A 16,073-nucleotide genomic window follows, 5' to 3' on the forward strand; every position below is an offset into this window, starting at 1 on the left:
GATCATTTTCTGTATCAAAAATAGTTAGATTAGGGCCGCTTGCTAGGAAATGGGCCGGTGTTAAATAGTCTAGGTTATCGGGGTCTTCTGTCAACGGGCAAAGCGGTCTTGAATTCAAACAAGCTTCAAGTTGAGATAACAGGGTCGAATATTCTTCAAAGGTGAGTTTTTGTTCGCCAATGACTCGTTTAAGATGATGTTTGAGGCTTTTCACCGCAGCTTCCCATAATCCACCCGCTGAAGGCCACGATGGGGCGTTGAAATGCCAATCTATATTCATTTCTGATATAATAGAGGTACACTCGTTACTTGATAGGATTTCTAAGATCTGTGTATATTCTCGTTGTAATATATTGTTAGCACCTATGAAGTTTGTTCCTTGATCACTATAAATATGTCGTGGAACGCCTCTTCTAGCGGACATTCGCCGCAACGCAGCGATAAACGCTGACGCTGTGAGATCGGAGACTAATTCTAAATGTACAGCTTTCGTCACCATACATATAAAGACGGCTATATATCCTTTTGATGTTTTGATTCCACGGCCTTTATTCGCTTTCACTAAAACATGTCCCGTAAAATCTATTCCCGTGTTATAAAAGGGTCGGCTGGGTATGACACGGGAAGGGGGTAAATCACCCATAAGTTGATGTTGCAATGTAGGATCCACTTTTTTGCATTTTACACATAATCGTAATCTCTTTTTGACAGCCCTGTTTCCTCTAAGAATCCAGTATTTTTGTCGTATAAAACCTGCGGTTAATTTTGGTCCGCCGTGAAACACAAGTTCGTGTGATTCGTCAATAATAAGCTCAGCTAACTTCGATTGTGGCGGAATAATAATAGGATATTTCATTTCAGGATTAATATTAGAGTTTTTTAACCGCCCACCGACTCGTAGCAATCCAGTAGAGTCTAAAACGGGGTTCAAACTTAAAATTGTACTCTTTTTACTAAGAGGTAGGCCGTTTGAAAGCTGAGATTTTTCTTGAAAAAAATATTCATCTTGAACATGTCTTATTATCATTTCTCTGGCACGCTTTAAGTCTTTCATAGTAAGATAATTATATTCATACGTTTTTTTGTAAATAATCTTATCGATAAATTTTATAATATACGCTAAAATTCTTATAGTTTTCCTAAGAGAGCTATATTTAGATAACAATTGTTTTATTATGTAATCTGATCTTGCAGTTGCCGCATTAACGCATGTTATGTTCTTTTTAAGATCTTCATTAGTTGTATATGTAGGATTTTCAGTGTGTTCTTCGGGATTATATTGAGGTAACCATTTAGGCCCGTTCCACCAATATGATGAGTTAGCGAGATTAAGCGCAGTTGATCCGCGACTAGCACAGTCCGCCGGGTTTTCTGTAGTATTAACATATTGCCATTGATTTTTTGGGATTGTTTCACAAATCATTTTTACGCGGTTTGCAACAAAAGGTTTCCACTTATCTGGTTCTCCATTTATCCAACCAAGTACGGCCGTAGAATCAACCCATCCATAAACACGTACGGTAAAGTTAGGTACGCATTCGACTATACTTTTCATCAACTTTGATAACAACAAAGCTCCGCAAAGTTCTAATCGAGGTATGGATAAGGCCTTCTTTAAGGGTACGACTTTAGATTTTGCTGCGACTAGGGTAACATGTGTAGTATTATATCTCTTTATTTTACAATACACGACACATGCGTACGCTTTTGTACTAGCGTCACAAAATCCGTGAAGTTCGATAATATCATTATCTTGCGTTTGTATCCATCGAGGTATCTTAAATTTCTTTATATGAGGTATGTCGTTCTTTATTCTATTCCACTCTGAAGCTATCTCGGTGGTCACAGGTTGATCCCATCTTAGATCTGATTTCCATGTTTCTTGGAATAAAATTTTTAGCTTTATAGTAACGGGTGCTAGCCAGCCTAAGGGATCAAATATTTTCGATATTTCGGACAAAAATTGTCGCTTTGTAGGATTTAAGATCAATTCCGCCGTTAACCCGTACTTAACTTGGCGCCATCTAACAATTAGGATTTGAAGGTCTTGTTGCAGATTAGGCGCTCTATACATAAGATCATTAAAGGTTAATAATTCATTTAAAGTTTTCGAGGATGCTTCGAACACAACTCGCAAGGTTGTAGTTGATGACTCCGCGCGTAAGGTGCGCGGTAGGTGGCCACTGGGCCTTAAGTCGGCGTGCGACACACAGGGTATCATATTATGTCCGAGTTCTTTGTATTCCGATATGAATAGCTTATACTCGCGTGCTAATTTATGTTGTTTTATTAATTTGTTTTCTAATTGCTTAAATTAGGCGATACGTTTAAGATTTTGACGCACCTAATTTTTCTTCGAAATTTTCTTTAAAGGTCTTCCTGAGATAGATTTAAAGTAAGATTTAGAGTAAGGTACATCCTTCATTTCCCATAACTGCTGGATGTTGCTATTTAAATTAAGATTACATTGATATATTCATTTTTACGGGGTATTTTTTAAAGTTGAGATCTGTCTGTGAGCCCTGATCTAGAAGCGCTCTCATGTTAAGGTGAGATCCATCTGCTGTTTGAACCTTGATAATTGCAGTAGCTAGTAATAGGTATTTCGCTGGGGTCACATGGAAGGGATACTAATGTGTTCATATTTTCTTGTTGCTGGCGTAAAGGTTTCGAACGAGGCACGTGGAACCTCGAACGTGACGCTTCCGGTGTCATATTTTGTGACGCGAAACATTCATGTAAAAGGGTATTATGATTTTTATTACATTGCTTACACAATATCTGTGAAAAGCATTTCATTCCATCGTGGTAATGTAGGCAGTTGAGGCAAAGTTTCATGTTTTCAACCGTTTTTCTTCGCTCATAAGGATGCATTTGTAATAACGTCGGACATGTATAAAGGCGATGTTCGCTAGAATTGCACATCGGACACCGCTTGCGTTTTACATTTGTTATAATATTACTGGAATACGTTCTTTGTGAAATAGCATGATTTGTAAAATATGGATTATTAAAACTCTGTTTAAATTTACTATCATAACTTTTAGAAAAGGATGATTGATTATTATAGTTTCTTAAATGTGTATGCTGATTGGATGGTTGATTAAATGCTTTTGTAGTGTAGCTTTCATGCTTTTTTCGTGAGGTCTCTAGCGTCATAAACTTGGTTTCTAAATACTGTAAAAAGTCTTGCAATACAGGTATCTCTCTGGGCGACTTTAAGGATTGCATATAATCATTGTATGTCTCTGGGTCTAACTTCTGAGATAATATACAAACAAGAAAAGGGTCCCAAGATGACACGTTAATTCCAAGGTTTTCAATTGCATTAATGCTCTCATATGTAACATCATGAATCCGTTTAATATGTTGATACGACTGATATTGAATATTAGGGATATTTAAGAGGTTATTAAGATGAGATGTAAAGATTAATCGTTTATTATCATAACGATGACTGAGAATATTCCAAGATATGAGATAATTGTCGGAGCTGATTTGGAGATGTTGTATCATTTTTTCAGGCTCTCCCTTAACTTTACTCTTAAGAAACTGTAACTTTTGTGCATTAGATAGTGACGGATTATTGTGAATAGTTTCCGTAAATAGATCTTTAAAGGAAACCCATTGCATGTAATTTCCTTCGAATGTAGGCAGCTCTACTTTTGGGGTTGATTTTTCTATATGAGATAGAGAATACATCTTTTTATTAATATCTTTTTTTAACTTATAGTAATGTTTTTCATAATTAGTAAATTGTTCTTCATATTCAGCGTTCGTTCCGCTCAATTCATTTTCTAATTCCCAATGCAAGGTATCAATTGCCGACCAGCGGATTTGCAAGGACTTTAGGATATCCTCAAATTCCCACTTTTCCGATATAAGATCAAGATTTATGTTTGAAACAGTTCGCAAAAAAGCCTTAAAATTAGTTGTTTGTTTTTTCATAAGCTCTTCCGTTTTATTCATATTAGAGATATTGTTGGGAGGTTTTTCTTGATATTCATGAGAGGTTGACGGGGTTTGAAAGGTTGGAGGTTGTAATTCAGGGTTTTCTAAAGATTTATAATTTTGCAAGGCTGTCTTTATGTTATTGTATTTTTTCTTAATTTGATCATATCTATTGAATGCAAAATACTCATGAGAGTGATCGTTAAAAGATAGAAGTATCATATGGTTGTTGTGGAAGTCTACAAAATATTGTTCTAGCGTTTCTAGTCTTCGTCGTATATAATCGGAAGTCTTTCGCTCAGATCGGAAGACTTTAAATTCAGTAGATTTAGACGTATCGTTTAAATATTTTCATGATATCATAATAGGTACAAACTACAAAGATTACACTTTGGATAGATTAGAATGTTGTGAAGTTATATTTACTCAAGTTCCGATTTAATAACTCAGGCCCCGGAATCACAGACACAATAGAAAATCTATTGTGTCGTGGACCGATCGGGCCGTTCGGGGCTCAATGGGTTAAAAAAATACCAATTAGAAAACCACGTCATATTAGAGTGTTATTTATAGAGTTTGTTTGTTTGTTTGAACGCCCTAATCTCAGGAACTACGGGTCCGATTTAAAAAATTATTTTGGTGTTAGATACCTAGCCCATTTATCGAAAAAGGCTATAGGCGATATAATATCATCACGCTAAAACCAACAGGAGCGGAGCAATGCGTGTAAAACTGTGGGGAACAGCTAGTATGCTATATTTTTTATCTTAGGTCAATCAGGTCGAAGCCGGGACGAGCGGCTACTATTATTTTCAAGCGAACACAAAAGGGCAAACACGATTATTGTACAAACATCGCATTTTTCATCGTACCAATTAAATAAATATGTACATAGAAAAATGTTTATACCTAGGTATCTAGTTTATAGATAAACGGCGTGAATCGTCCGGTTATATTTTATCAACGAACACGTTGAAATAATATATAAACACATTGCATAGAAATCGTTTCATGGAAGACTAAATATAAGACTAGTTATGGTTCTGACTTCTGACTGGCTTTGCTGCATCCTGTGCAATAAATGCCTGGGTCATTAGTCTCGTCATCTCGTGTTGGATTTTATTTGCTCATAATGTCCTATAATGTTGGTTTGAATCATTTGACTTTCGCATTTTTTGTGTCTTTTGTCCAATTTTTTTTATATATTCTAATTTCAGGTCGGTAAATTAACGTCGTACGGGTTGATGCAATTGTAATAATTATGTTCTTCTTTTTTGGGTTCCGTACCGAAAGGGCAAAACGGGACCCTATTACTAAGACTTCGTTGTCTGTGTGTCTGTCTCCAGGCTGTATCTCATAAACCGTGATAGAAATTTCTTTTTCAAATGCAATTTTTTTGTTGTTCTGATTTCCGGGTCGCTTGGAGTCGGAGGGAGACGATTGATTTAAAATAATAACTATTCGATATATGGATGGGAATAATATTTCAAATTGTATAATATAAATAATAAAAAAAAATGTACCTACAATATTACAACGACCGCGACGTTCCGTTACAGTTGTCCGGGAAAATTATACGCATTATTAAGTTCATTGTGTCCGTCCGTTGGACTGTTTGTAATAATAACTTTCAATTGTTTTGAAGGACTCGATTTTAAAACTAAGTGCAACAAATTTCAACAAGTGTAGGTAAGTAGCAATTTTTTTATATATTATTAGTACCAGGCTAATTTTGATTGCAATATAATATGAATTTCAACATAATTAATAGTGTATGAACTAGTATTAAAAAAAATGTGTGCGTGTACTAGTGTACACACGTAAGAAGTGAAACTTCATTATGACCTTATTTTTCAAAAAATAATTTACTATATGCAACTTTACAGAAATACGTCGAATCACGCGTGGTAGGGATAAGAAAAAGATGGCGCGTAACGGAAAAATGTCACGCGTAACGAAAAAAAATTACACTAAATTTTTTTCCAACCCCGATAAAGAAGTTTCACTTCAAAAAGATAAATTATATTCATTCATATCTGCATCTTTAACGGTAAACATACCGGCACCATACCGGTACGAGTATGTAATCGTACCCAAAGAACCTTTTTAAAGATTAATTTCTTACGTCTTTCTTTTATTTTCATTCATTTTTAATCTGACATCAGATCGAGGAAAAAATTACTTGACAATTTTAAGGGCTTGGTCTAGTAGTGCAAACAAATGCATCCTGTCATCCTATATGTAAATAATACAAATGTACTAAGGGAAAGTTGCTCCACTTAATTTTTAAAAATTAAATCATTCGTATGCATAATTTAATATTCGTAATAAGTACCAAAAATGACAATTTGAAACAATTTTCGTGAAAATTACACCGGGTGATTTTTTTTTATCAGTACACAAAATTTGCGAATACTTTCTATTGATATCTTCAACTTCATGTTTATATAACTGATCAACTTTTACAAAGAAATTTGGACGAAATATAAAAAAAAATAAGCTTTCCATACAAAATGCATAACTCTATACATTTTTTTCGACCTAAGTTTCTTAGTGAAAGTTGTTCAGTTTAACTTATAAAACGGATAAACAAATTTTGTATACAGGGTGTCCCACTGTTGGTATACTAAGCCCAAAGGAGGTTATAGATTTGCATACGCTAAGTACGTAAAAAATACTTAAAAAATTCCAGACGCATTTTTTTTCAAGTAGATGAATTCTTAAAACTCTATGTGTACACCCATAACAAGCAACCCGCCCAACTTTGTCACCAGCACATGAGCTATCGTTTGATATTATGTTTTCATAGACAAAATGCTCACATTAGAGAAGCGTATATGCCGGCTGCGCGAAGCTAGAGAAGAAAACATGGATTTTCAGGAAAAATTTAGCAAAAAATTTTTGACGTAATTTTGTTGTTTAAGTATTTTTTACGTGATCAGTGTATGCAAAACTACAAGTCTCTTCGCGCTTAGTATACCAATAGTGGGACACCCTGTATAATAAAAAAAATGTAATGTTTGTGTTATACAGTATACAGATTTATTATATTATGTATAATATATGTCGGAGTATTGATTTATTTAGTTGGTATTAACGCCATCTATTGGTAAAGTTGTGAGTATTTTTAATATTGACGCAGTAAGACTTGAAGTTTTAACGAATGAATTTATGACAATGACAAGTGACAATGACATTTTCCTTGAGTCAGTAGTTTGGTAGGTTGGGGGGTGTCAGTTCGACTGACACTTGCCGCCCGACAGCCAACCGCGCCAGTTGTGCGCACTGATTCTTTTTATTATTCACGATCATGGCGGACGTTGAAATTAATCGCGAGGAATCTCCGAAAGCAGCGGTGGGATCTGACCATCATTCCTCCAGTGTATTTAACCGACACCCTGCTACTACGAGCGAGACATATTTCCGAGAATCGGCGAACCAATCCGCCGAATCAGATACTCCACCAACTGGCTACGTGGAATACTCCACCAACAAGCTGGCGATGATCGATCGACTGGAGACAGCGTGAGCGAGGCGAACGAGATCGAAGTCGTCATGTCAGGTATCTCTGACAATCAGGTACGATCAGATTTATTAAAAAAATACCCCCACGGACTTTGTAACATTAGATAGACACGTTGCTACCTACCCTCAAATTAATAAAAATAATAAACGACCTTCAACTTCGAGCTCTTTTTGTAGTGACTTTAAGCAGCGTAAAATTGAAACAAATGACCATGTTATGTGCCACAATTGCGGCAAAATGGGGCACTATAAGCGAAATTGTAAATTCCGTCCGCACACTAAGGTTTCACATTCGGAAACGTGCCTTTCTATAAAAATGTTCAGTCAAATTGGTGCATACAGAGCAGGTGTGTTTCTCTAAACAATGAGACGAAAAATTTTAAAAAAGTAATGATACAAAGTCCGTTAATATGTGTGTGTCTAGTCAGAATCGCCGCTTATTAAAATTATTGTTGTAAGATTGCAATTACAAGCCGTCATAGATAGTGGATCTAACTGCTCGCTCATTCGTAAACCTATTGCTGACATTATGACCGGTGCACGAGATTTTTTTATTTAAGCGTTTAACTGGTATTAGCTCCACTTCCACTCATTCTTTTTCCCGTATTACTTTGCCTATAGAGATCGATGATGTTCACTTAGAGGTCGATTTTTTTGGTGGTAGGCTCTCAGGCTTTACCTCATGACGTCATTGTTGAGCGGGATGTTTTTACGCGACTCGGGATAAACTTAATAATTAAAAATAAAGTCGTTCACGTTTCTCGCGATGTTCGTGCGCACGTTTGTGCTTTGCAAAGTGCCGATACAGAAGCAATCGATAGCTACCTTACAGACATCCAAGATATCGCTTGTTTACGTGCTATTATTGAAAATTTTAATGAGAACTTCGTAAAGGAGAACTCTCAGATGGTCGTAACAACAGGTGAGATAGAAATTAGATTATAAGATCCGAACAAAATAGTGCAGTGTCAACCTTATCGCCTGGCCCCCGCGGAACGCAAGGCCATGATTGACATAATAGTTGACCGACCTCCAGTCTTAAGACATTATCAGTTAGAGTACGTCACCATTTTCAAGCCCGGTGATCCTCGTGAAGAAGAAGGATGGCTCTGACAGGTTCTGTATTGATTTTCGTGAGCTGTATTCGAATACCGTGCGCAATATGTGTGTCATGAAAAGCTGAGTAAATATCCTATGAGTTTACCAGAAATGTCTAATCAATTTGATGATTTGTAATAAGAGTGAGTTTTATTTTTCTAATCGGCTTTAAAAAAATTAATAATTAAATATTGAGTTATGTTAAAATGAAATGATTAGTCGCCAAAGTAAACGGTGTTTGTTGAGATACACGATTGTATTTATTATGTCTACGGTTGCGATATGATGATTTTTCCATTATTTTTGTTGTTGGAGTTTTGGTTAGTAGAAATGTTTACAATTTATTTTGTTGATCAATGCTAATAAAGGATCGCATCCCTAGACGCTTGTTTCTTTTTCCTTTCCTAAGAGGAGCTGATGGCGTAAATTTAGCATTGGAAGCTCCGCGCTTCATGCGAGAGTTTAGCGTTGGAAGCCCTGCGCTTCACGCGTAAATTAAACTTGGAAGCTCCGCGCTTCATGTGTTGGCCTTACATTGGAAGCTCCGCGCTTCATGTGTTGGCACTACATTGGAAGCTCCGCGCTTCATGTATTGGCTCTATCTACATTGGAAGCTCCGCGCTTCGTGTGTTTGCTCTAACTACATTGGAAGCTCCGCGCTTCATGTATTGGCTCTATCTACATTGGAAGCTCCGCGTTTCGTGTGTTGGCTCTACATTGGAAGCTCCGCGCTTCATGTATTGGCTCTATCTACATTGGAAGCTCCGCGCTTCATGTGTTTGCTCTATCTACATTGGAAGCTCCGCGCTTCATGTGTTTGCTCTAACTACATTGGAAGCTTCGCGCTTCATGTGTTTGCTCTAACTACATTGGAAGCTTCGCACTTCATGTGTTTGCTCTATCTACATTGGAAGCTCCGCGCTTCATGTGTTTGCTCTATCTACATTGGAAGCTCCGCGCTTCATGTGTTTGCTCTAACTACATTGGAAGCTTCGCGCTTCATGTGTTTGCTCTAACTACATTGGAAGCTTCGCGCTTCATGTGTTTGCTCTAACTACATTGGAAGCTTCGCGCTTCATGTGTTTGCTCTATCTACATTGGAAGCTTCGCGCTTCATGTGTTGGCTCTATCTACATTGGAAGCTTCGCGCTTCATGTGTTTGCTCTATCTACATTGGAAGCTTCGCGCTTCATGTGTTGACTCTACATGGGAAGCTCCGCGCTTCATGTGTTGACTCTACATGGGAAGCTCCGCGCTTCATGTGTTGACTCTATCTACATTGGAAGCTTCGCGCTTCATGTGTTGACTCTACATGGGAAGCTCCGCGCTTCATGTGTTGACTCTACATGGGAAGCTCCGCGCTTCATGTGTTGACTCTACATGGGAAGCTCCGCGCTTCATGTGTTGACTCTACATGGGAAGCTCCGCGCTTCATGTGTTGACTCTACATGGGAAGCTCCGCGCTTCATGTGTTGACTCTACATGGGAAGCTCCGCGCTTCATGTGTTGACTCTACATGGGAAGCTCCGCGCTTCATGTGTTGACTCTACATGGGAAGCTCCGCGCTTCATGTGTTGACTCTACATGGGAAGCTCCGCGCTTCATGTGTTGACTCTACATGGGAAGCTCCGCGCTTCATGTGTTGACTCTACATGGGAAGCTCCGCGCTTCATGTGTTGACTCTACATGGGAAGCTCCGCGCTTCATGTGTTGACTCTACATGGGAAGCTCCGCGCTTCATGTGTTGACTCTACATGGGAAGCTCCGCGCTTCATGTGTTGACTCTACATGGGAAGCTCCGCGCTTCATGTGTTGACTCTACATGGGAAGCTCCGCGCTTCATGTGTTGACTCTACATGGGGAGCTCCGCGCTTCATGTGTTGACTCTACATGGGAAGCTCCGCGCTTCATGTGTTGACTCTACATGGGAAGCTCCGCGCTTCATGTGTTGACTCTACATGGGAAGCTCCGCGCTTCATGTGTTGACTCTACATGGGAAGCTCCGCGCTTCATGTGTTGACTCTACATGGGAAGCTCCGCGCTTCATGTGTTGACTCTACATGGGAAGCTCCGCGCTTCATGTGTTGACTCTACATGGGAAGCTCCGCGCTTCATGTGTTGACTCTACATGGGAAGCTCCGCGCTTCATGTGTTGACTCTACATGGGAAGCTCCGCGCTTCATGTGTTGACTCTACATGGGAAGCTCCGCGCTTCATGTGTTGACTCTACATGGGAAGCTCCGCGCTTCATGTGTTGACTCTACATGGGAAGCTCCGCGCTTCATGTGTTGACTCTACATGGGAAGCTCCGCGCTTCATGTGTTGACTCTACATGGGAAGCTCCGCGCTTCATGTGTTGACTCTACATGGGAAGCTCCGCGCTTCATGTGTTGACTCTACATGGGGAGCTCCGCGCTTCATGTGTTGACTCTACATGGGAAGCTCCGCGCTTCATGTGTTGACTCTACATGGGAAGCTCCGCGCTTCATGTGTTGACTCTACATGGGAAGCTTCGCGCTTTGTGTAGGTTCTACGTTACAAACTTTGACGCAGAGTTGTGATCAGAGCTAAATAGGCTTAGAAATCGCGCGAGAACGCGCTTATTGTCAGAATGGCCGTGTCGGAGTATTGATTTATTTAGTTGGTATTAACGCCATCTATTGGTAAAGTTGTGAGTATTTTTAATATTGACGCAGTAAGACTTGAAGTTTTAACGAATGAATTTATGACAATGACAAGTGACAATGACATTTTCCTTGAGTCAGTAGTTTGGTAGGTTGGGGGGTGTCAGTTCGACCGACACTTGCCGCCCGACAGCCAACCGCGCCAGTTGTGCGCACTGATTCTTTTTATTATTCACGATCATGGCGGACGTTGAAATTAATCGCGAGGAATCTCCGAAATATATATAGATTTATATTGATAAACCTAATAAATTTTTTGCTAGCATTCTGATGCTTTATCGGTTGCACTGGATTTATCTCTTTTTTTTTCAATCTCTTGAATGATATAGGATGGGTCCTTGATGAGCATCGAATGCTGAAGTCTCGAATCAATCATTTCTGACAGTAGGCAATTTATGTAAAATCTTGATAATGGTCCATCATTTTATTTTGCCTAAACGTTACGTAATTTTTTATATATTCTATTTTTAACGAATGATTCACTCCAGTCCAAACAGCAAATAAGCAGACTTCTGCTTCTGCAACGTTTAGTTGCAGAAGCAGAAGTCTGCTTATTTGTATTTCAAAAGTGTTATTTTTTGCATTGTATTTCAAATATTAATTTTTTTATTTTTAACCGCATCTTCCGCATTCATGTCTTTTGCCGGAATTAGACATTTAACTTCTACTAGACGTCCCATTTTCCCTTTTTGATATGGGAGTGTATAAAGTAAATTTTTTAGATATTTCTCGTCATCATCTTTTAAAAAGTTATTATTGTCATTTTGCTCATTAGGTAAAGTAATTTCGATATCAGTTTTAAGTTTTTTGATACCTGCAATAATAACGTCATAATCGCCTGCACATACTTAACGATTACACCCTGTATACAATCCACCATCCACATTCATAATGTTTTCCTGTCCTCCTCTCCTTTACGCTGTTCACCGATACATTTTAAATGAGTAAATCTGCTACCACTGAAGGATGTTTCATTGTGATCAGCAAATTTTCACCACTGTTGTCGATTATTTGTTTTTCATTTTTAATCAGCAATTGGGAATCATCAGTTATGTTTTTGTCAGATTGGTGATGTACCCTAACAATACGTCGAAAAGGGAAAGCATCAACGAATTACCGTTTTCGTCCTCTTTTTTTATTCTTCGCGTCTCTGTTACTTGTGTTTGTTTAGTTCTCAACACCCACTGAATTTTCTATGTTATTGTGATCTTCCATTACATCTGAGTTTTAATGATGTGATGATAATCCATTCGTTTTAATATTGGTACTTAGAGTTGGTAGACTAAACTAGAAATGGCGGACTAAATTTGTCAGCGCGTCTGTAAGATCAGAATATAAAACCAACATCCTGTATTTAAGTTACAAAATTAATAATCAAACAAAATGCCGCTACGTTGAAAATGACTAGAAGAAAAAATTAAAACACCTCGGCATATAATTTTGGAGTAAACAAATCATTTTCCCCGTATGGGGATTTCCCCGGATGAACTTGGGAAGTTCAAGTTCTCAATACAAGTTTATATTATATTTCGTATTTCTCAAACGAAAAATAAACATTATTAGAACTTCAAAAAAAAATATATTATAAGAAAATTTATGAGCTTACTTTAGTTTTAAAGAAATATACATCCCTTTACTGACACCCCGTAAAATAAAGAAATTGTTGCCAATCATCTTTGCAATATATTTGGTTTCATTAACTTTATGTTCGAAGATAATTTTTTTTCTAGTAGTTACACGCTTTTTTTTTCGTTTATTTTCCATATCGAAATCAAATGTTTAAAAATACGAATATTTGCACAAAACTAAGATAAAAATAATCAATTAACAAAAATATTAAATTTAATGAAGTAGAGCAACTTTCACTTCGATATGAAGGAAAATCGAGCGTGCTCACACGTCAGAACGCTCCGGCCCAAGGAGCGCGACTAAAGAAATTCGCTAGGATTTTTCCTAATTATTTTAAATATTTTTTAAATATTTAAAGAATTATCAAAATCAAAAAAAAAAATTTTTAAAGGATTAATACTCATTGGTCTTCAACCAACTCGAATAAATTAATGGAAAAAATAACTTTTAGCAGTATTTATCAATAGATTTTGTAAGGCAAAAAATGGGAAATTTAATGAATTTATAACGTTCTAATTAGGAAAATCATAAGTTTTTCGGCAATTGTAGTCAGCAGTTTTTAATAACGACTATATAAGGATAATAATGCGCTGATCAGATTGTGTAAATTGTAATCGGTTGCAACGTAGTGAGTGCACAAACTTAGCTCGAAATGTCTTTGGCGGAAAGAGACTTATCTTGAAGGCCTGATTAAGGTAACATAAAGTAACTTTATAAATGTGAAAAAATTCACGCGCATTGCGTATATAACACTAATTGATAAACAAGAAAAAAAAATTCAGTTTATCATTTCATTAGCCGGGAAAAAATTGTCAAATAACTTGTTGAAAACGCAATTTTGCTAGACTGCAGCCTTAAGGCCGCCTTTCCATCTGCAAGACTGTCCGACAGACTGTCGGACATTTCTTGCGCGAGTTTTCTTGCAGATGGAAAGGCGGCCTAAGTTATTTTTCTTATTTTTAGTACAGATAATCTTTGTTTATGGCAGTTAATTTTTCATTTTCACATCCATACTAATATTATAAATGCGAAAGTAACTCTGTCTGTCTGTCTGTTACTCAATCACGCCTGAACTACTGAACCAATTTGCATGAAATTTGGTATAGATATATTTTGATGCCCGAGAAAGGACATAGGATAGGTTTTATCCCGGAAATCCTACGGGAACGGGATTTTCTCTGAAAACGCGGGCGAAGCCGCGGGCGGAAAGCTAGTACTTTATATAAGTAGGTACCTAGGTAATAGAATTAATCGATATTTTTAAAGTGAAACTTTTATTACATCGTCTCAAACTTTTTGGTCTGTGTAGCGCATGTCGCGTGTATCGAGTAGGTACTTATATCTACTCGGCAGCCGACCGTCACGCGACATGCGCTACACAAAGCAGTGTTCGGAACCGTTCGAACAGTTTCACTTTTCACCTTGGTTTCATAAAACCACACAACATTTTTTTTTTCAAAAACATTTATTAAATCTAAATTGCAAAGATTTATCGTAGTTTCCTAAATATTTTTATAAAAACATGTTTCGTAGGTATCTCGTTTATAGAGATGGTAATAAAAATTCAGGCGTTTATTTCTAGTCCAAGGTGTGCTGGATGCATCGTTGAATACAAATAAATCTTTATAAATCACATGAGAGAATCAAAATGTCTACAACAAAGTTGAACGAAATTTCATTTGGCAGAATTCACCAAATGAATATGATTGTAAGTACTTACCTAGGTATTTGTTGTACCAAAGATAAGATTGCAATTATCTATCTAATGTATTAAAAATTTATACCAACAGTATAGTAATTAGTACGGATAGTCTTTCATTTTGTAATCTAAGGATAGTACATACCTATTAGGTATAAACATTTTCGAAAAAACGTTTATTGAAAAAAAAAACACATCAACATTTACATTCGGATATTGATAAAAACCTAGACCGTCACTATTCACTAATATAATATAAATAATTAACCTCATTCTATGTTAAAAATAATTATTTCTAGACAAAGTTTTAGAGCTAATAAGTATTGTCAGATAATAATTTTTGAAGTAAAAAGGAATAGATAAACAAATGCGAACTAACCTTTTCCATCCTTATAAATATTTGGCGCGACCCTCTTATCGCCAATTCTATTTTGGCGTGTCTCTATTCTATTCTTGTGAAACACTGTGAAACCGATAAAAAACACAATCAAAACACTATAAACAATAAAACAATGACTCTCCAAACAAGAAACTGTCAAAGATATGAAATTCATAATAAAAAAAAAATCTAATTGGCGCGTATTTTTTCGAACACAGATAAGAAATTGTTTCGTTTAAAAATAGAACAGGTTTGAATGACTTGATGCGTTCATTATTTTTTATACATGAAAGGTTTGAAAAATAATGAATTTGATTTATTTAACGATCGAATGAAAAAAAATATTATTATTCAGCACATGCGCTCAGTAACAATTCGCGTGGTAGACTAGCTCGCTAAGTCGCTAGACGGGTGTACCGTATATCCTATCTATATTTTCATGCGTTGTTGGTTCAAATTACAGATTGTATTGTACTTTATTTCTAAAGGAATAAGGCGTGATATTGTACGTATTATTTCCATTAATTAATGCATTATGCACATATTGTTTATTAGTAATTGGTGAAAGCCGCTGGTGTAGTTATATTGTTTGGGATAATTTTAAGGGTCGTTGCTAACACAATAATATAGAACTGAACCAGAATAGCTATGAATATTACAGAAAAAGTCAAGGACTTTTATTGCTATAATAATTCTAATTGTCTTTTCTTTGAATAGAAATATGTAATAATTAAAAAAATATATTCCTAAACGGATCTAATTATTGTAATCGACTGACTGGCTGTTTGGAATTGTTTTTTCCTTCCATTGATTTAAAAAGTTTATAAAAAAATAAAATTTTAAACAAAGAAAATGGAATGTGGTTAAAATTAAGACGCTGATAGAAATGTTAATATCATTTTTTTTTTCAAAACCCTTTCAAAACCTAATTCTATTTGTGATTTAAAGTTGTGTTTATTATCCAAAATTGTGCGAGTAGGTATAATATTTTTTTATACGCAAAAATAATATCAAGAGGTATAGGATATGCCATTATTATAATATTATTTTATTGACACTTTTTCATGTTATTAATTATTAGATCATATCAAATTTAAAAAAAAATAAA

At 36.4% G+C, this 16,073-nt stretch overlaps 1 protein-coding gene across 1 annotated transcript in view; it reads right to left on the reverse strand.

Moving 5' to 3' along the window:
• Positions 1 to 15,348, reverse strand: part of Iyd (Iodotyrosine deiodinase) — a 31,524-nt gene extending 16,176 nt beyond the window's left edge. The window contains exon 1 of the mRNA XM_090101673.1: positions 14,966 to 15,348. Within this exon, the coding sequence (XP_089957799.1) occupies positions 14,966 to 15,140 (175 nt within the window). The 5' untranslated portion in view covers positions 15,141 to 15,348. The remainder of the gene's footprint in view (positions 1 to 14,965) is intronic.
• Positions 15,349 to 16,073: the final 725 nt, after the last annotated feature.

The sequence above is a fragment of the Colias eurytheme genome, chromosome 5, assembly GCF_061535395.1.
Source record: "Colias eurytheme isolate Ceu_HAF_F1 chromosome 5, ilColEury1 Martin Lab GWU primary, whole genome shotgun sequence".
Taxonomy (NCBI): Eukaryota; Metazoa; Arthropoda; class Insecta; order Lepidoptera; family Pieridae; genus Colias; species Colias eurytheme.